Raw genomic sequence first — 23,776 nt, 5'->3', positions numbered from 1 at the left:
GCACGGGCCCAGTCCCTTCCCAGGGACCTTGGGCTCCTCCTCTGCACAATGAGAGGTTTGGCTCAAGTTCCTCTGAATCTCTGCCCTGGCCAGGAAACCAGGCACCATGCGGGGCCCACAGACTGGCAGGGAGAACTTTCTGGCTCCCTGCCACCTCACTAAATTATTCCCATCTCTCAATTTATGAGATGTTTATATTTCTGAAAAGTAGTGGCTAATTTTAAAGCTCTAAAATCAAATCAAATTTCTGGATAAGACATCAAGGGAAAGAAGCGGAAAATAAATTCTGGTAGGCTGGAAAATAAATGTCAGCCCGATCTGTTTCCACCCATTTCTTATTCTTTCGCAAATAGTACATAAGTGCGAAATATATACTAGAAAGGTTCTTTAAGCAATAAAATAAAACAGAATCGCTGATTCTATCTAACACAGCCACACACCACATGGGCCCTTGGCCAATCCCTCCACATGGAAACTCTCCAGCAGGCAGGCCCAGCCACCCCAGGCTTACTCTAACTCCCTTTCATGTGGCTGCTTTGGAGCTGCAATGAGTGGGGCTGATTGGGGGTGTCAGGGAAGAACTGTTCCAATTTTCCAACGTGGCTGGTGACACTGTTTGGGTGGCAAAGATAACTTCTGCCTCTTCATCCAGAGCCCTCCAGGCCACGCTCTCAGAAGTTCTCCAACCTCAGTTCCCCAGGCAGAAAGCCGTCCCCCCGCCCCACCATTTCAAAATGTAATTCCAAGCTATCTGATGAAGTCATGGTCACACAGCACCGGGAAAAGTAACAGCTTAGAAGTCACTTTGTGACCTGCCATTTACCTAAGCAAGTTTGGTTGATCATCAGCTTCCTATAATAGGATGAAATTCCAAATACTCAGTGGGTAATTGAAGCCAAATTATTTTGGAAATTGCATGTGCATGTATACATATGCTTATTCTCAACTTGCATGTGTGTGCACGTAAGTGAGCAGGCAAGGATACACAGAGCAAAAAACCAACCCTTGGAGGCCACAAGAGATGTCCAAGGAGCAGACAGACGCATTCTCAAATGGAGCTGGATTCCAAGCGCTTTCACTACTGTCCTGGCCCCTGGCTCCAGCTTTTATTAAACTTCATTAAGACCTCCAACGTGTGACCCACACTCACCCCTAATCCCAAAGTCCCAAGTTCCTTTCTCACCACCTTGAGCCTTTTGGTCCACATGACGATAATCCTCTTCCAAACACTCATGACTCACTCACCTCTTGCCCCCAAGCCTGTCCTCCCAGAGAAGCTCCTCTTACTCCGGTCTAGCCCAGTCATCCACCCACTCCATGGCTGCATACTGATGGAGACCAAACACACAGCCACTTTGTTGGTCAGCTTTCCTCTGCTGGGACAAAACACCCAACATACGCCATTCAAAGGAGGAAAGGTCAACCTCGGCTCATGATTTCAGAGTTTTTAGCCCATGGTAAGTGGGTTTTGAGACAGAAACATAGTGGCAGAAGGATTGGTGAAAAAGCTACTCACCTTGTGGTGGTCGTGAAGCACAGAGGGAGTCAGGGACAGGATACACCCTTCAAAGGGCTGATCCGGGTGACCTGTCTCCTCCTAAGCCCATCCATCTATGAACTCACTAATGGATTAACGCACTCTTCAGGTCAGCACCCCCAGGATTCAATCACTTCTCTAGACCCCACTCTGAATATTGTTGCACTGGGGATCAAGCCGTCAATATATAGGTTCTGGGGAACACTTCCTATTTAAACTACAACAGGTGTCCACTGCTCATATGTGAAACCAGTGACCACACACTTCACGTGTGCGTGGGACTGCTCTTCCCTGGGACACATCTGTGCCTGGTGTCCCAAATGGCCAGACTCCCAGTGCTGCCCCAACCTCATATTTCAAGGCTCCTACCTACTTCCTGCGAACAGCCCTCCACAGTTGGGGATGCTGCCCCCATGCTGTGTTCAGGGTCACCTTCCTCTCACCTCCTCAAGGACTCAGCTCCTATACTCAGTTCCGCCTGTCCAGCACAACCATACCATCCCTTGTAGTTCCTTCCTTCCCAGCCCTGTCCAGTTGAGGCCCCAGGACTCCCCACAGCGGGAAGTACTGTCTATAGCCACCATCTCCATGTCTCACTCAGGGCCTCTCTACTCGGCCTAAGTGGAGCCACCACTTCCTGGAAGCTGCTTACCAGTGGCAACAGCTGGCAATCACTCCATCCTGATCTCCTCTAATTATGCTCTATTCCAGGGCATTTCCCAATCCTGGCTTGAAAGATTGTGCTTGCAGATAATTCCCAATTTACATCTGCAGCCCAAAATTCCTTGTAGGATTATCCCATAGACTCCATGATAAAGACCTCAATGTCCCCTCAGTACCTGAAACTTTAAAGCAGAGCCCTGGGTGTGGCTCCCAGGTCCTCTCCTTCCCCTGTTTTCCCTGTCTCTGTGAACGGTGCTTTTCCCAGTTGCTCCAGCCAATATAAACTGCTAGGACCAGATGCTCTGATCGGTCACCCGAGGGGGGATGTCTCAGATCCATGACAAGTGAGGGGCAGCCTCACTATACAGACCCCTACACCCTGGGACATATGCTTGGACTCCTCGGGGTGGCTTGACTCTCTTCGTCCCTCAACATGTCACATGTCTGTACGAAGCACCCACTGGACCCCAGGCCTGACAGGGGGCAGGGAGCAGGGGTGGGGAACGGAGCAAGTGCAAAGGACACAAGAAACCTAATAAGGGACTTGTGCTGGGATATATTAAAAAACTCTTATAACTCAATAATTAACAAGCAAATAACCCAATTTTAAAATGGGTATAGGATCTGAATAGACATTTCTCCAACAAATATAGACACATGGTCAAAAAGCACATAAGAAAATGTTCAATATGAAAAATCACCAGGGAAATGCAAACCAAAACCACAATGAAATACTACTTCATACCCACTAAGCTGGCTAGAAGTAAAGTCAGATAATCACAAGTGTTGGCAAGGGTATGGAAAAAATTGGAACCGTTATAAATTGGTGATGGGAATTATGAAACGGTACAGTCACTTGGAAAACAGTCAGGCAGCTCCTCAAGCAATTGAATGGAGTTCCCACATGTCCAGAAATTCTACCTCTAGGTAGATACCCAACAAAAACAAAGCCCTATGTCCACACAAAACTTTTATATGTGCCTATAATGCCAGCTTTTAGGGAAGCTAGGGCAAGAAGATCACAAGTTTAAGTCCTGCCTGGGCAACTTAGCAAAACCTTGTCTCAAGAAATCTTGGGCCAGGGATTTAGCTCAGTGGCTCAAGTGCTTGCCTGGAAGCGTGAAGTCGTGAGTTCGATCCCTGTACACCCCCCGCCCCCAAAGAATGAAAATTTCTAAAATAAGAAATCTTTAAAAAGATTGGGGATGTAGCTTCATAGTAGAGTACCACTAAGTTCAATTTCCAGTGTTTCAAAATAAAACAAAAAATCGAAAAAAATCATAGATAGATGTTTATAGAAGCATTTTCATAATAGCCAAAAAGTGGAAACAACCCAAATGTCTATCAGCCAAAGAATGGCATCCACGCAGCAGAAGGAATGAAATACTAATACACACTATAGAATGGATGAACCTAGAGAACATTATTCTAAGACTACCCGTGACATGGTGCCTTTAAATGAACTATACAGAACGGGGAATGTTACAGAGTCAGAAAGTAGATTAGTGGGGGCCAGAGTGTGGGAAAAGGAGATAAGGAAAGGGCACACATGTCTTTGTGAGGTGATGAAATTCTTCTAAAATTGACTGTGGTGACAGTTACACATACATCCATGAAATTTAATAAATATCCTCCGAGCTGTACCCTTTACGTGGGTGACTCACACGGTTATGAGGATTACATCTAATAAGGCTGCTAATACGAATGACGCTACACACACGGAGACCAGAGGCGCACAGGCTACCACCAAGCATGAGTCAGCACGGCTCAGATGAAAGCCCGCAGACGCTAAGGTTCCGCATAATTCAAACCTGATGCAGAACCAACCACAGGAGCTCTGCTGGAGGCCGGGGCAGCCAAGGCCTTGGCCCAGGCCAAGTAAAGTCTACAAGCTGATTCACCCCACTGCAGTGTTGGGGACAGGCAGGAGCAGAGAGTCCCTGGAGGGCGGGGCCCAAAACAGCCAGGCTTGCCCTCAGCTGGGCTGCTGTGCCATTGCCCCCACGGGCAGCATGAGAATCCCCAGAACAGGCCAAAGGGTAGAAGAAAAGGCAGGAGTGAGAGCTTCTACTTGCAGGACACGGTAATCTGGGAGGACCACTCAGCCTCATCTCTCAGATCCTGCCCTCTGCAGACCTAGAAGGCACTGTGTGAAAGGCAGCTGAGGTCTTGCTGGGCACAGCCCATGTGCAGCAAGAATCCCTCTCAGGGAAGAAGCGATACAGTGGGTACAATGGTATGGCGAGCAAAGTCAGAGGCCCTAGAGCCAGAGAGTGCCTAGGTTCAAATCGTGGCTCTGCCATTCTCAGATCATGTAATTGTGGGCAGTTACTTAGCGTTCCTGTGCTTTCGGGCTACAAGAGTACCTTTCTTATGGAGATGCTCTGAGATCGTCATATACCAAGGGTACCTACAGTGACCCAAATTGTGCAGTCAGGAGAGGCCACACTTGCTGCCGTCATTGTCACTGTCATTGTTCAAATATGCCTGTGAGTACCAATGGCTCAGGAAGGGAGAGGTGGGTTCAGGGCTGGGAGCCACATTCTGGAACCATGGGTAGCTTTGCTCCTAACTCCTGGCTCGCTGTGACCTGGATTTGACCTTCTCAGTAAATGGCATGGATTCCCAAGGGGGGGAAAATATCAGGGGTTGAGCATCCTTACGGGAAAAATCTGGTAAAGGGTGATTTTAAAGGTGAAAGGAATCTGTGCAGACAAAAGGCGGGGTGGAAATATACCCAGCTGTTAGGGAGTTGTTTCTGGATGGCAAAGCATACATGATTTCCTTCCCTTTAAACTTGCAGATGTCACCTAACTTTCTATGATCTCCTTATCTCAAAAGGACAGCTCATTCTGCCCAGAAAGTCTGCCTACAATAAGCAGGCGATAATTACACAACTGCCCTCCTCTAAAACATTTTAAAAGAGGAAGCAAACCAGGTTTGACTTATGTCACTATGACAAAATACCTGAGATAAGCAACCTAAAAACAAAAAGGTTTATTTTGGCTGAGTTTCAGAGATTTCAGCCCATGGTCACTTGGCTCCATTTTAATAGGGGCCTGTGGTGAGGCAGAAGTTCACGGTGTAGCAGAGAGGAAATGAGGAAGAATGGAAGGGGTAAGGCCACTTTCCTGGTGACCTCACGTCTTCCCACCAGGCCCCACCACCGAGAAGTTCCACGCCCTCCACCAACAGTGTCCCAGGCTGAGACCAAGCCCTTACCTAGCACATGGGCCTTTGAGGGACACCTCAGACCTAAGCTAAAGCACAAACATACTGTCACCCCCTCCTTTTCTGTCACTTGACTTTCTTGCCAGGGGTATAGAGGCTGCACTGAGGAGCTGGACACACAGGGCTCCATCCTGCACAACACCAGCCCTCTAAGCCTCAGTTTCCACTTCTGGAGCCAAAGGGTTCAAGGGATGAACAGAAATAAGGAGTGAGACTTCTGTTCCTGGGGCCTGGCCCACAGCAGGGTGGGAGTCTTCTCTTCCTCTTCCTTCCTTGGTCAGGCTCTCCTGGTGCCCCTGGCCTGACGCCGGTGTCACTGTCAAACACAGTGTTCTCACAAGGCTATGTGGTGGTTGGTCCTCATATGCCTCCATGCGCGTTAAAATCATCCAGGAGGTCTGGGAGGAGTACAAGAAGAAGCCAATTTGCCCCTCCCATAAACTGTGCAAACCATATGGGGCCCAGGAAGAGAGAAGCCAGTTCACCCTTCCCGTGAGCTGACCAGCACATGGGCTTGAGAACCCAGAATGCCTACCCTGCCCCCTGTAAGCAACCAGCTGGTTCAGAGGACAGGGTCAAGTTGATAGCAACTGAAGTACAAAAACAAGTAAATGCTTGTATTGTTTGATTGACTTTGCAGGCCTCAGGCCAGTAGTCTAAGCGTCTATTAGGAGGATGACAGTATACAATACAGCAACTATGGGGGATTTTCTTCTATTTTGTTTTTGAAATCCAATATTGTTCTGTTTTATTCCAATTTATTGTTTTATGTTCTGTTTTGATTGGTTTTATTCTGTTTTGTTTTATTTGATTTTACTATGTCTGATGGTATGGACAACTATTGTGAAGATAACAAGATGTATTACGGTAGCCATTGTTGATTTCCTATTATCCTGTTTTGAAGTTCTGTGCCACTTTCACTGTTTCATTTTGACTGGCTTTATTCTGTTTTATTTTGTAGGTATTATTTTCTTTAAAATAAAAAAAATTTTAAGAATAAATCATGGTGAGAATCTGCCAGGAATTTGCAGATCTACTGCCACCAGGCCACAAAGAACATTACCTGGGCTGAATGTGAGCTGGGCCCTCAAGCTCACGCATGATCTGTGGCTCGGTGCTGTCTTGGAACTTCGCTGTCCCATCTCCACAAGGCACACCTCCTCTGTGAGTGGAAAATAATTTGCCACAGTTGTCTGTGAGGGCCTGCAGGATGCCAGGCTGTAGTCTGTAGGTGGCCAAGGCTGTGCCACCCAGCTTCTACACAAATGGTAGTCTGTGATGCAGAGGAGGGGCAAGGAGTCACAGCTCCACGCTGATGTTTTTGGTGATCATGATGATGAAGATAATTAACTCGGTTCTCCAGCACAAGCTAGAACCAAGTGGTCCTAAAGGAAGGGTGGTCACTTACTTCTTTCCCCATCCCCACACCCCAGCAGCAGGCCCTGGTGCAGAGGCAGGGTGGGCTCATAGCTATAGGTGCTCAGAGGCGTGCTTCCATGCACACCCCTCCCTGGAGCCCAGTCAGTATCAGGACAGAGATTTCAGGGCCCGCTGCCACCCCAGTTTCCACTCTCCGGTGCCCAGGAGCCGCATGGCTCAGAAGCTCCCTCCCTCCAACCCCCATCACCACCACAGCCCACCATGCTTGACTGGGAGCTCTGCCTGGCCCCCTCTTTGGCCCCAAGTCCTGGCAGCGGCTGTGGCTTCAGGACGAGGAGACAGGAAGCAGCCTTCGAGTGCCAGAAGGCAGCGTGGCTGCCAGGCCCTGAGCTGAGAAGCGGCTCCCTGCACAGAGGCACTACACTCTCAACCCCATGCTCAAATGCCAGCCAGCAGATGGTGGGGCAGCGCCAGGGAAAAGTGCAGCAGCCCAGGAGAAAGCTCGGAGTCCCTGTCCCAGCCATAGCTCCCCAGTGACAGCCCTACAGCAGCCTGGCCCAGATGTGTGCTGCCTTAGCCATACGTAAACCATGCCTCTACCACGTGATATCAGGTGTGCAAATGCCTATCACTGAGGCCCACCCATACTCAGATCTGCACTGACAAATGAATCATTCAATGGTGGCCAAGGGGAAGGTTTCTAAAGAAAGCAGGTGAGCATGGGAAAATGGAGGGGTGTGGCTCTGGGCCCCTGGGCAACTGTGCCACCCAGCTCTAGCCCCACAGTGTCCTCACAGTACACAGGTCTCCTCTGCACAAGGATGGGGGTGGGGGCCAGATGCAATGCTGTAGGGTCTCGTCCAGGGACCCACCACTTGCACATGTTTCCAGCTTCCACAACTCTGACACCTCCCCAAAACTGCCCCTCACAAGTGTGCATACCAAGAACCCACTCACTGCACAGGTTCACAGGCATCTCTGTCTTTCCTGGCAACATCATTCAGTCATTCATCAGAGTGACCGGGCAGGCCCAGACCTCGGTGCCGAGGACACAGCCTAAATTTCCTCCTTGCATGGAGCTACAATCTTACCGAGAGGCAAGACAGGCAGTAGGTAAGCAGAACCACAACACCCCACATGGAAATCGCCATGAAGGAAACAAAGCCGAATGGAGAGAGCCTGAAGCTGATGTTTTAATACGGGAGTCAGGGAGGACGGCACTAGGAGGTACTGTTTGAGCAAAGGCCGGAGGGAGCGAGGGAGCAAGACCTGGGGCGGGGGGCACTGGGGAGATCCGGGAGCAGGAGGAGACCCAGGCCCAGCTGGCTTCTCAGCGGGGAGTACCATGTGTTATGAGAGGCTGGGGATGTTACAAGGACTGTGCTGGCCGACCGGGCAATGGCAGCCAGAGACAAAAGCCATCACTTATTCCTTTCATATTCCTTTCCATCCCTTTAGAACAACTAGCAATAAAATCCCCACACAGGAGCCACGCAGGCCTGTTTTACACCTGCAATCATGCATGTTCCTAAGGCCTCCACACCTTTGCCCCTACTGTGGGCTCCCCGAGAATGCCCTCCCAGCACACCTCAGATGTCATCCCATCACTATCCTTCCTTTGGTGCCCTTGGGGGCTCTCAGCACATGCTCAGTCCCTGATCAGGGTCTCTGCCTGAACCTCTTCCAGACTTGCTTCAGGGGGACAAGAACTGATTCACACCAGCTACCCACTTTGGCATGAGACCACCTTAAACAGGTACCTTGGGTCCAGGTCTTCAAAAGGCAACATAGCCCTTATGAGAGATCTGCTTTCCGCAAATGTAGCTGTGGGTCTAGAGGTGGCATGCTTTACCCAGGCTGTGTCTGCCCAGAGACTTTGGTGATAATGTCTCCAACGGCCCTAGCCAACAGTCTGCAAGGCTGGAGAAGCTAAAGCTGACGTAGGGGCAGCTTGGCCAAGCTTTGTCTGGACAGAGGAAAGGTGTAAATATGTGGCTGGCTTCACAGCAAAAGCGATAAAGATGCTCAGCAACCTGTTGGGAGCAGGGTTTGCACTGGGACTAGCCATGCCTGACAGGTGACCTTACCTCCAGCCCTTCCTCCAAAGAAGCCTGTCCAGGCTGAGTTCCCCCAGCCATGTCACTGAAAGCAGATCAGACTTGGGGGCAACAGCAGTCCTTTACCCCTCTAATATTTTAAAAATAGATAAATAGAGCCCTGGTAACTTGAGTCTGAGAAACACCAGAACGTTCCATTTGAGCTTCAAATCCCACTAACTGGGCCATTAACATCAGTGTTTCTTTAGCTGACCTCCAAAGTTTCAGAGACAACAATGACATGATGACATTAAGCAGCCCACACTACAGTGGACGCCTCTGAAATACCTGCCTCAACATTGTACCTGCAGGCCCTTAGGGCTCCCAGGATGGCCCTCAGGGGCCAACTGATTTCCATCATTCACCATGCTGAAGCTGTTGCCACGGCAACCATGTCACAGGCCATCTTGTGGTTTATAGGCTTGAGTCACTGCTTAAAGGCAGTGATTTGGTCCTCTTCTTTGGATTCATGACAGTTCTCTGGGATGGTAAAAGGGTGGACCACTATGGGACTTCACCTGCTGCTGTGTGACCATGGGTGAGTCCTTTTCCTCTCCTGAGCTCAGCTACCTTTGCTGGAAATGAAGAAGGACATGGAGGCTCCCGCAGACTCTCTAGCTATAGCTGTCCCCAGTAGGGCCAAGGTCAGGGTAGAGGGTGGGGACTACTACGCTGAGAGACTCACTTCTGGAAGTATTCATTACAGAAGCTGCCAACATCACAGAGTACGTGTAGTGGGCAGCTCGTAAGCTGCTGAGGACAAAGCAGCATGTGAACATCATCCAGGGTTTCTGTTTTTGAGGGCTTTGCAGGCTGGGCAAGTCCCACACGCTGGGCCCACAGATGGTTAGAGAACTTTCCACAGCAGAGCCTGGGAAACTTGGAAATTCCGTGGGTCCCTAGTGGGGCCTCTCTGTAAGCCCCCCTCTGAGGCCAGGATGAGATGGGAGGGCAAGCACAGCCCCACCAGCCCACCACAGAGCAGCTCCAGCCATCCTCCCTCCAAGCCACTGCCTGAAGACATTGCTGAGGAAGAAAAATAAAACCAGCCCTGCTGCTCCATAGCAGCGGTAGTGAGGTGATGTCTGGCTTTTATTCCATATCATAAATAAATTATTAATCCACGGCAGACAGCAAGGCATGGCTGTGGGGGGAGGAGGGAGGCAGGATTGCAGGACTAGACTGCCTCCAGGGCTGGAAAATCACCAGCACCCAGGACCCGGGCTCCAGTGAGTCAGAGAGGCCCAGGCAGCTCAGGCCTCTGGGAAGCAAGAGGGAGGGCCCAGAAGTGAGCACCCAGAAGTCCACAGGCTCCTCTGCAGCCTCCAGACTCACTCTAAAATATGAGCAGTGATAACAGTACATGCCACCACTTCCTGTCCCAGGCACTGGCAGCCCTTTAAGTGTATGATTGCTAATTACCAAAATCGCTCACCTTAAAAATGCAGAAACCAAGGGTCTAAGGGATCGAGTCATTTGTCTGGGAATGTACTATTTGCAAAGATGGTTGCAGCCATCCTTCGTGTCCCTGAACGCAATCCCCCTGCAATGGGACTTGGCTGCTCTTCCAGGGGGCAGAGTCCATGTCCCCCTCCTGGGAAACGCTCTCCTGTGGTCTTGTGGCTTCTTTTGCCAACAGGATGCCCAGAAGCAATACCACCAACTCCTAAGGCTGAGCCTTAATTTGTGCATCTTCCACCTTCCACCTCCTGGAACACAGTCCTGAGAGGCTGAGCAGGGGCCAGTTTGCTGCTGGAGGAGGAGGACGAGGCCACAGAGGAGAAAACTGAGGCCACTTGCCAACAGCCAGCCCCACACTGACATATGACTGAGCCTGCTGGGACCCTCAGTGCTGCAGCCACATGACAGAGCCATGGGGCAGCCAGGAGAGGGACCACCAGCCAACCTACAAAGCTAGGAGGAAAGCCAGTGTTGCTGTTTTGTGTTGCTCCATTTTAGGCTGTTTTGTTACACAGCAGCAGATACCTGACAGCTGCTCAGTTTCCTCACACTGCCTGCTCCCCGGAAAACCTAAGCTGTCACCTCCAGGGATCTGCCTGAAATCAAGGCACCTCCATGCTGGCTCCCGCCCTGCTCACAGCCCTCAGGCCCTCATCCCCACAGACAAGAAGCAGGCAACCTTCTGGGGTCACCTGGTGGGGTGGATCATGAGAAGTTCCCTTTTCTTGCAGAGTCTGATTCTTGTTTACTTACTGCAAAGTGAAATTCCAGAAAGAGACCCGTGTGTCTCTGGGAACTGGGTCATCTAAGCAGCAAACGTGATAACCCAGCTCACACTCTTGGAGCAGGTGTGAGCCCTGGGAACAGAGACTGCAGGAAGGGAGTCCTGAAAGAGGGGTGCAGGCTGGGGTGCAGGCTTCCCTCCCACACCTACTCCACTCATGGAGTGGCCAACTGGAACCCACACCTAGGATTCCAGAGAGGGAACAGTCTGCCACTGCTCACCTGCAGTGTCCTGCTGCATTGCAGAAGGACAAATGGTTGTACTCATGATGTATCTGTCCCCTCTGGCCTGGGGTTAGGTATACGGTTGGCCATAGACAGGAGGTCGAAGAGCTGTTCGTCCCCCATTAAACTGGGACCAGAAGAGCTGATGCAGCTTATAGCACTTCTGATCTCACGTCTGTACCTCCCCTCACCCCAGTGGTTCTCCCAGCATCCACAGAGAGCTGGTCCTGTGAGTGGCCCCAGGCTGGATTGGAGGGACATACAAGTGACCATGCTCAGACCCTGCCTCCCAGGAACTGGTTGGGAAGATTCATGGCAAGAGTGCCATCTTGGCAGAAGCAAGCTTCACCCTGACAAAACAATAGGCCTGGGGGAGGCTGTGGCTAGTATGGCCTCTGCCCATCTGGCTGAGAGCCCAGGAACTTCAGACAAATGGGGTGGCCTTCCTGCCTGCCACCAGCCTCAGACCCAATGAACTCAACCAGCAAAAACATGCCAAATAATAACCACAGCTAAAGTGTCCTGCTTGTGCTGTGTGGAACCCTTTATGCACTGACAGTTCTATGAACTGATGACCATTATGACCTCCACTTCCCAGATAAGGAACCTGGGGTGCAGGGAGATAGGGGAGCTGCTTGCAGTCACAAAGCATGCAAAAGGCAGAGGTGGGGTTTCAACCCAGGTGGGCCGGTTACAGGGGCCACTGCTCACCATTAGCACATACTGTCTCCCTGCTGTGGTCTGAACATATCCCCCAAAACTTGTATGTTCAAACCTAATCCCCAATATGATCATATTAACTGAAGGCCCTTTAGGAGGTGATTACATCATAAGGTAGCACCTTCATTAATGGGATTCAAGATCTTACAAACAGGCTGGAGAGAACTAGGGAGGTCCTTCGGCCCCTCTTTCCTTTCTATCTCTTCTGACATATGAGGTCACAGCATTTGTCTCATCCTCCCAAGGACACGGCAACAAGGACCTGCTTTGGAAGCAGAAAGCAGCCCTCATCAGACTCGAGTTGTTTTAACTTTGATCTTGGATTTTACAGCCTCCAAGACAGAAATAAATTGCTGCTCTTTATAAATTATCCAGTCTCAGGTGTTTTGTTATAGAAGCACAAAGGACTAAGACATTCACTGACAACCCAAAGCCTCGAGCAAACACCCCTGCTGTGGTTGGCTCATATACTGGTTTAAAAATTAGAAGACTTTAGTTTATACAATCCCTATTTCGTATTTCTCCTAAAAATACTCTTGCAATACCAGGTCAGCAGGTCCTCTCCCATTTGCCACAGTCCCAGCTCCTCCCACTGTCACCCACTTTCTCCTGTCACCCACTTACTTCTGCAGATATTTAAAACGTTGACCTCCTGTTCTTCTATAGCCTTGCCCTCCAGCACAAATTTAAGACAGTATCTGATTTCCTGAAACTGGGGTTTGCAACAGAAGTTGCATCAAGTGAGGGAAAGGGAAGGCACCAGGGAGGGGTTGACAGTATGAGCCAAGGAGGGGGCTGAGAAAGGAGGCAGAAGCAGACCAGCTGCAGTGGGATTAGCAGGGCATGTGCAGAGCTGGAGATGCCAGTGAGGCTGGAAAGGCAGTTCAGCAAGGCAGAAGACTTGTAGCAATGAGGGGTCAATCACCAGGCTTAGGTGCCCCAGGCTCTTTCACACAGACGGGTAAGGGCAGCAGCCAGCAGGTCCAGCTGCAAGAGACCAGGCCAGCTGGGGCTCTGGAGAGGACCAGTCACAGTGGTGGGGCCAAGCCTGCACCGGGGAGGGGCAGAATGAAGGGTAGAGCCAGGGGCTTCCTGAGGAGCCTCCAGCACAGCCCACTCCCTCAACCAGCAAGGAATACCTACCTCCTGGGCTGAGGACAGGTGTTTAGCATCAGGACACCAATAAGCCACAGGCAAACCAGACAGCCCAGCATTGCGCCAGCACTACTGCTGGAAAGATGACTGGCATCTCACCCAGACACCATCTCACAAACCTCCTGTGGCTCCTTATGGCCCAGGCTCCATGGTGAGGGGGAGAGTTTCCAAATTACACTTTCACAGTTCCCTGGCTCCCGTGGAAAACTGGGAAGATTCACCTTTTCCCAAATCTTGAAGCCACAAGAGTGCTTTCTTTGCAGGGTGCCTAAAATTGCTTCTCAAAGGCTTTAAAAACTCATACACATCCTTGAAAATCTGGCCCAATTGTCCCCTCCTCTAACAAGCCTTCTCTCTTCTCAGCGCTCACCTCTAGGCCACCCGAGAGCTGCATGACTTCCTACCAACGAATGTGTGTCAGCCTCCTCTTTAACCTGTGGGCTTCCTGCAGCTGGAAACTGAAAGGTGAGTTTCATCCCTGCAGCTCCAGATCCTGACCCTGAGCAGGGCTATGACTGTTAACAGAATACTCCACTGGCATCTCTCACTCCACTATGCCAGGAGGCGTCTAGGGTTATTACAGAGCAGTGCTCATGCGCAAACTTTGCACCCTGAGGAAACACCATGCACCCTGTTCTGCATGGGACAGTGCTGCAGTGGAGACAGGGATAGGGGGAAGGGAGGCTGGGCAATCCTCGGGAGCAGTGGTGGCCACAGAACTCAGACTCAGACAACACTGATGGTCCACATACCCATGCAACATAAGGGATTTCAGCAATATTATGGTATTTATCATATTTATCATTATTAATAATTCTACGGTGGGCCAGAGATTTAGCTCAGTAGCACAGCACTTGCCTGGCAAGTGCAAGGTCGTGACTTTAATTCCCGGTACTTAATAATAATAATAATTATTATATAATAATATAATAACAATAATTATTAATTATATATTAATTATTAATTAATTATTAATAATATGATGTTATTATATAATAATAATTATTATTAAGTAACAAATATAACCATTCATGATTTCTGAAATAATTGTCACTTTTCAAGGGCCCACCATAAACTCAAGTGCCTCACAGGATCTTGTTTTGAACACCCCTATAGAGGGTTACTCCTATCCTCTCCTCCTAGATGAGGTACTAAAGCCCACAGACATTTAGAAACTTACTCAGGGTCACTCAGCCGGCCTGCATCAGAGTTGAGGAGTCCCACACTTCCCACAGCCCAGAGGCCTAACAATTACCAGCAGCCCCTGGCTGGGCCCTGCCCTGGCACTGTACATAACAGCCTCATTGAGACACAGTTCACACTCGCTGCAATGCGTTACCTAGAGTCTGCAGTGTGTGGGTTTCCAGCACATGCACAACCGGGCAGCTCCCCAGGACCCGGTTCAGAGCCCTTACCCTTCAGCCGTCACACTCAGGCCTCCCTGCTCCACTGCAGTCCCATTTTCAAGACAAAAGGACTGCAGCTCAGAGGGCTCCTGGGACTTGGTCAGTGGTCAGAGGCAGGGCTGGGGTTTGCCTTCCTGTCCCCTTCCTGTCGCCTGCCAGGGTCTACTCAGAGTAACCCATTGAAAATGCAGGATCTGCAAAGAGTGGAAAACGGAACCAGATGCAACAAATCTCACACGTGTGGCCGCTTCCATGCCAGGCCCTGACTCACGAAGGCACTAAGGCAGAGGGGGAGATCAGTGCAGCCAAGTCCCCCTCAGACCAGCACCAGATGTTCTAGGAAGGACATGGAGGCCAGAATCCAGGAAGGCAGAGATGGGTAGCCTTCATCTTCCTAAGGAGAAAGCCCCACAAGAGGCTGCTGGCCCAGGCTCTGCATGCAGACATAAGTGCTCAGCCCCACCGAGAAGCAGAGGCCCCACTCTGCTGACCTGTGTCCACAATCTCTCCGAGACTCATGGCCTCACCCCAGGTCTCCATCCAGATTCCTCCCAGGTGCCAAGCGTTAATGCTTTGAAGAGTGGCCCGTGGAAAGGTCTGAGGCCCCCGGGTGTGACAGTCCCAAGCCAGCTGCTCCCAACCCCGGAGGCAACACTCAGCAGGCTGGACGGAGCCTCCCTACACCCCTTACTTCCTGCCCCAAACATCCTCCAGACTGGCTGTGTCAGTCATGCTATCTGCTGGCCAGAGGCCCGGTACTTGCATTCTTGCTCGTGAGGTTTGAACAGTCCTGAGCCAATGCCACCTCCTCCAGGGAACCCTGTCCAGTTCTGATATTGGAGCGTATTTTTGAATTGAAACTTATTTCTGAAGCCAGGCCCTGGAAACCTGTGATTCACTCCTCCTTCCCTGGTTAGTACCAGGCCCTCGATATATGCCAGGACTGGGCTGGGCTGGACAACAAGGTCACTGGACCATTCACTAAGCACCTTCCTCCTAGCCCAGCAAACCTTCAGTTATAGAGGGTCTGAAGACCCAAGTCTATGCCCCTCAGCCCCCTACGCCCACCCCATGTGGGCAGACTTCAGTTCTTTTGCCTATCTCCGATTCTAGCCACAAGTGTGGTGTCCAAAGGAGCCACGCAATCCTCATGCGCAATTGGAACCTACAATCAGGACAAGACCCTGGTACCTTCCACTCCTGCCACCCCACAAGGCAGCTGGCTGGCCACCTGGGACACTGCAGTTAATTCCCATATAAGACTGAGATGTTAGAGGGCCAAACACCTCATCTTATTGGTGTCATTTTCCTGTGATTTCCCGGTGGACCTTACCCATGGCCATGGCTCAGTACATACTTTTTTACTCACTTTGGAATGAATGACCTTGGTATTTGAGATCCTCAAGAAAATGAGGTTAATATCTAGAAAGAAAAGTACAAAGTTAAACCTTATCACCAGAAACACTGCACTGTGACTTCTGAGTCCAAAGGTGAGCTCAGCTGGGGACATGCAGGGATCCTTGCCGTCTCGGGGCTTGGGTGCTTCCTGGCTGGGCTGGGAGTGAGGAGTCCCTGCCAGGGGAGGCCTCTGGGCAGGCCTCAGGCAGTGTACTGAGGGTCCCAGGGGACAGGCAGCCAGGGAGTGCCACCCTGGCCTGGAACAGGAAGGTGCCTGGACACTGGACCTAAGGACTGGCCTCAGCAGACAGCTGAGGGCCCAAGCAGTACTCTGGTGCTGACCAGTGGTTCAGCCTGAGGATTATTACCATGAAGTTCATTTTTGTCCCTAGCAAAGAGCTGGGGAACACACAAACTTCCCTATGAGCCTCACTTCTGTGTAGGATGCGGAACAACGCTCTGGGGGACCATTTACAGATTGCCACTAAGACCTGATGGCTTTGGCATATGCCATCCGGAATCCACTTCCATCTGCCAGGGACCTGCAAATACAGCCCCTGGATCCATGAGAAGACTAAAGCCCAAGGTCACACAGCTCATGAGAACATGTACTCAGAGGCCACCAAAAGTCAGCAACATCATCCCAGGCATGCCAGGCCACAGGGCCCCTAAATGGCCCCACCTCCAACATCACCAGCCCCAGCAACCACAGCACAACTTGTCAGTTAGTTCACTGCACAGTGCAGCCACAGGACCATGGCTCAGAAGCCCTTAGGTCAGGGTCCTTTACAGAAACCATGTGGTCCCTGCAGCATCTACAGATAGGAGTCAATAACGTGTCAGCAGATTGCTGAGCCAGTTCAATAACAAGGGAGGTTTCAATGGTGATGGTCACCTATGCGTATCTTCTTTGAGACCCCCAGCATATAGCAATTTAGTGTCTCCCTCATTTTTCACTTCAGGAATTGGGAGCATGAGAAGTTAACAGTCCCTTGGGTGCTGGCTCCGGGAAGTCACCACGCCATTCAGTCAAGCTGCTGGTTTGCATCAGCATTTTGCGACTGTCCATTTACACAGACATTGCATCCTGCTGATTTTTTGTATCACTTGGATTTTCAACCAGAACTAGGGACATAGCATCTCTCTAACCAGAGAACTGCAGAGCCAGGACAGGCTGGCAGCGAGGCTTTCCCTGGAGTCCAGGTAAGGTCTGAGGTTTCTCCCTCAAATCTACAACCTAGTCTGAGTATGAAACCCTTGCCACAGGTCACCTCGAGAGTTCGGTGGATGATGCGGATGCTAGGACTTCCCTGGAGAGACAGGTTCTGCCGCTCTGAGAGGGCACCTGGGTAATCCTAGTGCACGCTCCACTTTTGAGGACTAATCACTGTCTAGACCACAGCTCTCAGTGGCTCTACAGCCTGCGGTGGCATAAAAACTGGATAGAGGAAGTTAAAGAAATTATTCTTTTTATATATAAAGCAAAGATATCCGCACAGTATAGCAGTGACCTGGCATTGGAGTACACTGATATGCTATGGGGTGTACAATCATGGCAGGGAGAGTGATTGTAGGAAACTATGTACAAAAATGTTGAGAAGAATAGGCCACCATGATCTGTGACAGGAAGATACCTGATAATGCTGGGAAGGTGGGGAGGAACATTCCCCATATTCCTGCTCCCTCCCTATCCAAGTCACACTCTCCCAGACCTAAACAAGCAGGCCTCTTTGTGGAACACATCAGCTCATACCTGGTGTCTCTGCTAAAGCAGCTCTGAGAAGAGCCTCCCAGCATGCCCCAGCAGCTATGCAAGCTCATGAGGGCTTACAGGCAGCAGAAGCAGCAGAAGCCAACACCTGCTGACAGCAAGACAGAAGCTGCCTAATGTGCAAAAGGGAGCCAAGCCTCCAAGGACTCCCAGGTCTGGGAAGACAGAGAGGGTCTGAGGAAAGGGACCTTGTGGAGCAGACAGGGAAGACTGGCCTCGCTGTGGGAGAGAGACAGACAAAAGATGACTAAAAGGAAGGTTGTCAGGCAGCAACAGTGGTGCCATCAGCAGCTAGCACTGGCTGAGCCTGGCTCACACACTAGGCACGTGCATCCACCTGATGCACTGGCTGGTGATGTGAGTCACACAGTAGGACCAGTGTGTCAGCTCTGTGAGGCCAGGGACCACATCTGCTTTGGGTCCTCCCATATCCTCAGCATCCAGAGCAGCAAGTATGTGCAAAATGGCCAAGTCCCCACAAGGGGAAGAACCGCAGAGGGCAACTTGACCAAATCCTCACAGTTTGCAAGTGATATGGCCACAGTTTGACACCTGGCTGTCAAAACTCCGGAGCCTGCCTTCCTCCGCCCTGAGTTCGTCACATCCCAGCCAAGTAGCTCATGGTCCAGGGGTCCTTGGATGATGAGGGGTTGTACAAAATAAAGGCATCATTCCAACTCAGCTGCCTCACACCTGACAGGGTATGATCCTGGTGGCCAGGGGCCAGTAGTGTCCTCCACAAGACAGCACAGCTCCCAACTGGGCCCACACTACACACCCTGCCCATAGGAATCCCAAACCCAGGGAAGCCAAGAGAAATCACCAGAACCAGGGCCTGAGAGGCCTTATAGCTTAGAGAGAGAGAGAGAGAGAGAGAGAGAGAGAGAGAGAAAGTAGTGTCCCTTACCAATCCATCACAGTTGCTGATGGCAACAGCTGCCCCTGGCATTCCAGTGACACCTCCAGTGTACACACACTCCTGCTGCAAAGGATGCCGGAACAGCTCCTGAAAATCCTCCTGCCACTCCACTGAGGCCCCAGGCACCACCAGCCTTCGGTTGGGCCGAAGGCGCAAATGCAGCTCCTTCCCAAAAACGGTCACGTTGAAGTAGAGGAAGTAGCGCTGCATCCTGCCAGGTGGCAAAGTCCGTCTGTCTGGGCTCACAACAGGGCTGCGAGCCACCCTGGAGCGCAGTGGTGGGATGGGTGTCCTGTCCACTCCTATGCTCCCTGCCGATGCAGCCGCTGGGCCAGACACTACGTGGGAGAGGAAGCGTCCCTGAAAATCTGTACTGCAGGGCACAGTCACAGCATAGTCACTGAGCTTTCTAGACAGACGCGGCCCTGTTGGAGGGAAACAAAAAAGTCACTTTAATGTCCAGAGGTAAGGGGACACTGGAAATTCCACAGAGCAGGCAGGGAAGGGCAACCCTGAGTATCCTCTTATAAACCATTTGGCCCAAGCTCATCCACTTTCCACTCATCACTTCCTGAGTCCCTGGATTTCTACACCTCTAGGAATGATGTACAGGTACCTATCGACATAAATCGCTCCCTGTAACCCTCATATCCTTTTCCAGTTTAGCAGAAGGAAACTAATGATGCCAAACAGAATCCTGTCACTCTAGCAACAAGCCCTCCAACCTCCAACACTGCCTAGGAAAAGAGCGAATTCTCTAAAATCCCCGAGGAACAGAGGGAAAGCCAGATCTGCCCAAACTCCCCAAAGAGTTGAAGTCACCAGCCCAGCCTGGGGCAGGGCGCTCCTCGCCAAGCTCCCAAGAATGTAGCTGGCAAAACAAACACACCTAGAAACCCGGGGGATGGCAGAACCATGTCAAGGGAAAGGTGGGGCTGGAGGCGAGGAAGGGAATAGGTGGTTCTGTTTTCTAAGGTTAGAAACAGAACTTTTTAAAGCAGCACAGTGGCTGCTGAGATTTTTACATGGTCCAGCCCCAAGCAGGATAAATATAGATCTTCAAAAATAAGAGGAGACACAGGGGTGACCTGCCCACTTGGGCTGAATTAAGTGTGAGGTCATGGCCCGTGCTCCAGGCTGCATGCCAGTGGCCCCATCCTCACCGCTCTCCCTGTGCCCAGCTTGGCCAGGCATAAATGACAGCTCCCTGGCTGCCAGGCCTGGTGATTCATGGATGCGAGTTTGAGAGGAATTTCCATTTCCACTCAGCAGCATCTATCACCTACCCAATTCGCAGTGCTGATAAAACAAAAATCATGTGTCCTGAAAAGTCCCCGGACCCAAAGCAGTTACACCAGCAAGGGGATGCTCCTGTCCTCTAGTGTCACCTGTGACAATAGGGGACCCCAAGACTGCTGCAAGAGGGTTCCCACTTTGGTACATGAACCCTCCTGTCCATGCTAAAGACATCAGGGACATCCACGCTGGAAGGTGGGGGTAGTGTCTTCTCCCCTGAGGATGCTAGTTGGGGAACAAAGACCTGGATGTGTTTCTGTGCAGAAGAGTGTGCCCCCAGTGCGCTATGGAGGGAAGCAATCACCTGCTAGCCGGGTTCTGAGTGTGTGACCACGGGACACACACGTGCACGCACTCCCACACGTAAGAACCCAAGCTGGAGGCTGAGCACACACTGAAGGAGAAAGACCCGCAGGAGAAGGAGAAACACAAAGGAGCTGATACTAAGAAGAGACAGAAGTTTCCAAACCCCCTCCTGGGCTCTCTCTTCCCTCAGCCACAGAGAAAGAAAGTATCACAGGGAGAAAGAGACAGCTCGGACCCAGCTGAGTGCATCTCCTCCCACCCGCTTGAAATTTGCCCGGGTAGCGCTCAAAGGCCACCCTGACGAGTTGCCCCGTGGATTCCTCGAGTCCCGGAGCGCTCGACCCTCACGCACCTGAGGTCTGGCTGTCCGCAGCTGCGCAGAGCGCGCAGTACAAGGGGATCAGACAGGACAGCAGCGCGCGGAGCGAAGCCATGTGGCCGCGCGGGACGCGATCCGGGAAGGCTCCCAAGTCCGGAGCCACAGGCAAGGCTGGGGCGCGCCCCGGGCTGCCCTGCAGAGCGCCGCCGGCCTCTGCTCCTCCCCGCTGCAGCCCCCCGCGCGGCGCCGCTGCCTGGATCGCTGGCTCCGGACACCCGAGGCTCAGACGCGCCAACGTCGACTGTGCCAACTGCCTGCCCGCCCGTCCTCCCGCGCCGTGACGCTCGGGACGCGGCGCGCGCCGGGCGAGGGGGTGGCGGGGCGGCGGGGCGGGCCAGGGGTGGGCACACCGGGAGGGGCGGGGCGGGGCCGGGCGCGGGTCTGAGCTGGGGGCGCTTTGCACTCGGGGCGGGGGCGGGACCGCAAGCGCGGCGCGTGCGGCCGGGATCGGAAGTGCCACGCAGAGCGATCGTCCCTTCAGACGCCTGGCTTTCCTCTCCGGAGGAAAGGCCTGATCCGCTTTCCGAGAGGCTCCTCAGTCTCTTTGGCTGGCTGTAGAGTTAGTTGTTATCAGTTCAGAGTCGGCGTCAAGGTAGTGTCCCACTGCATTTGAGGATTGGTGAGCTCCCAGGAGAAGCTGTCTCTCTCTTCCCCTCCTAGTGGTCTTGATGCCCCACTAACCACTAGCTGCTTGGATCTTCCCATTTTGCAGACTGCACCTCCCTGGTCCCCAGTGTACCAGCTGCACTGACTGTCAGGTGCCCTGGCCAAAGGTAGGCTAGCGTGGAAAGACACACATAATATGCACAAATGCCCTTCATCTCCACCCTGGCTTCAGTAGCCTCTACTGTGGCCTACAGTGGATAAGACCCATGGTCTGAGCCTGAGAGCAGATGCCTCACGCTGATACCGGTTCAGTGGTCAGGGCCAAAGCCCAACGGATTGTCTGGCTCTACTCTGTAAATGTGTGCCTAGTAATTTGCAAAAAGAAAAGAGAAAAAACTGTACTTCAAGCAATCCAAAGGTGGGAACTGAAGGAAAATATTAGTTTGTATAATCATCTTCCAAATGATGCTGAGGTTTTGAAGGGCCTGCTCATTTGTGAAGCAGATAAGCATTGTCAGAGCACCCTGTTATCTGGAAATGGCACCACCAAACTGATCTATGTTAAGTGCAGGAAAAACAGAGTTCCTCTTTCTGGTCCTGTAAGGCCCACATGGTCAAGACCCTGACAGACTGTTTTTGAGGGGAGGGGTTTAAAGAAAGACTGAGGTTGCAGGGTTCTGCTGTGGCCCTCTGCAAACACTGGCTTCCTTTCATAGGGTCTCGGTTTTTCCAGCTGCAGGGTGGGAACCCTGCAGGGACTGAAGACATGTGGCACAAGAACCTCCATTCTGTGAGGCCATGCCAGAGAAAACTCAGGACCCCAGCCCTCCCTGTGTCCCCTTCTTCCTGCCTTGTACAGGGCAGGTCAAGGAAGAGGGACCACAGCTGGGACCCCAGCTCTGACTCATGAGCGGTGGGCTGGGCGCCCCAGGAGCCTACCTCCAGCCTCAGCAAATAGAAAGCAAAACCTCACCCAAGCTTCTCTGCCCCCACCCCCTTCCCTGAGCCTACAATGGTTGCTTTTGTTGGCAAGTATTGTGTGTCCGAGCTCTTTTCCACTGAGGAAGGCTTTGTTAGGAAGACGGGACATAGGGGCATAACTCAAAGTCTGGGCCAGAATGTGGGGAAATGGCTGGGTAGCCCCATTCCTGGACGTGAACAGGGCCAAAGCAAAGAAAGCCACCAAAGTCAGCTGGGGACCCTTTTAGGAGGGCAAGTTCCAGGTTTGCTCATCTCTCGCCATTGCATGTAGCACAGAGAGAACAGTTTGGGTGTTTCCCTGGCTGGTGGTCTCCCAACACTTACCCAACCCTCAATTCCAAGTGCAGAGGCCTGGGGAGAATTGGTAGATGTTGGTAATTGGTGGAGCCAGTGACCAGTCAGAGGACATGATTATGCAAGAGAAAGCCTGAATGCCATGTGAGAGGAACAAAGACGTATCCCTGGGTGAATGAGCCAGGTCACCAGGAAGGACCAGGGAATTCCCAGAAGGAGGGACCCAGAGGAAGGTGCCATGGAAGATGTGGTCTGAGCCAGGGTGACACAGGCAAGGAAAGAGGAAGCACAGTCCTGGCTGGGGGTGAACACTTGGGCTGAGTGTGCATCCCAGGCAGGAGCAGAAAGATAGAGCAGCTAGAACCCAAAGAGTCCAGGAAGGTGAAGGCAGGGGTGTGTAGCACCAGGACTGCTGTAGTAACCGGCAGGAAGGCAGACTGATGGGCTGTGGCCTGGGCAGACCCCAGACCTCAGTCAGGAGGAAGGCAGTCCTGGCCCCCCAGCGTGTGCTCCTTTGAGCACAGAGAAAAGCCGTAGTGATTTAGAGATACAGCAGCTGTGACTCAGTTTCTAGCCCAGTGTTCTACCTCCATGTGCTGGTAGGTAAACTGAGGTATAGAGTGGATAAGGAACTCACTGCTGGTCACACAACTGGTTCTGAGGAGGGCCAGACCCCCAACTTCAACTCTGAGATACCTGCTCTGTCCTCTGTAAAAGTTTAATATTCACCTAAGCACCAGGTCATTTTCCCAGTTTCCTCACCAGTTTGAGATTGAGATACACTCATTTGTTGAGTGTCAGCTGCTGTCCTGAGCACATTACAGGATTTCTCACACCTGGAGGAGGTGAGGGGTCCCAAATGTACATAGAGGTTCCTGCCCTGCTGTGAGCTGTGACCTGCAGGCCTCTGAAATACTCCGGAAAGGGGCAAGAGAATTGAACTCTGTTGGATGAAGGCCACCTATCAACCTCTAGACAGCCAGTGAGGAAGCCAGCAGGCTGGGGTCAGTCACCACTCACATGCACGTCAGTCCCATCTGGCCCTGTAGAGTCCGTCCCAAAGGATCTTCCAAATAAAGCAACCCTCTTCTGTCTCAGCTGTGCTCCACCTTCTCCGGGCCATCAGCATCCTTGCTCCGCACACTGCCCTGGTTTTGTCCTAATGCATA

The 23,776-nt window shown here is 51.7% G+C and overlaps 1 protein-coding gene across 4 annotated transcripts in view; it reads right to left on the bottom strand.

Moving 5' to 3' along the window:
• Adamts14 (ADAM metallopeptidase with thrombospondin type 1 motif 14) overlaps positions 1 to 21,002 on the bottom strand; it is a 68,948-nt gene extending 47,946 nt beyond the window's left edge. For all 4 annotated transcript variants that reach the window (XM_013156907.3, XM_013156908.3, XM_013156909.3 and 1 more), the window contains exons 1-2: positions 20,700 to 21,002; positions 18,734 to 19,170 (exon numbers count right to left, since the gene is read on the bottom strand). In XM_013156907.3, coding sequence (XP_013012361.1) covers positions 18,734 to 19,170; positions 20,700 to 20,781 — 519 coding nt within the window. In that variant the 5' untranslated portion in view covers positions 20,782 to 21,002. The remainder of the gene's footprint in view (positions 1 to 18,733; positions 19,171 to 20,699) is intronic.
• Positions 21,003 to 23,776: the final 2,774 nt, after the last annotated feature.

The sequence above is a fragment of the Cavia porcellus genome, unplaced genomic scaffold (genome assembly GCF_034190915.1).
Source record: "Cavia porcellus strain 051 isolate PalLab524CR breed Dunkin Hartley unplaced genomic scaffold, mCavPor4.1 scaffold_28, whole genome shotgun sequence".
Lineage (NCBI taxonomy): Eukaryota > Metazoa > Chordata > Mammalia > Rodentia > Caviidae > Cavia > Cavia porcellus.
This window is presented reverse-complemented; position numbering and strand designations above follow the sequence as displayed.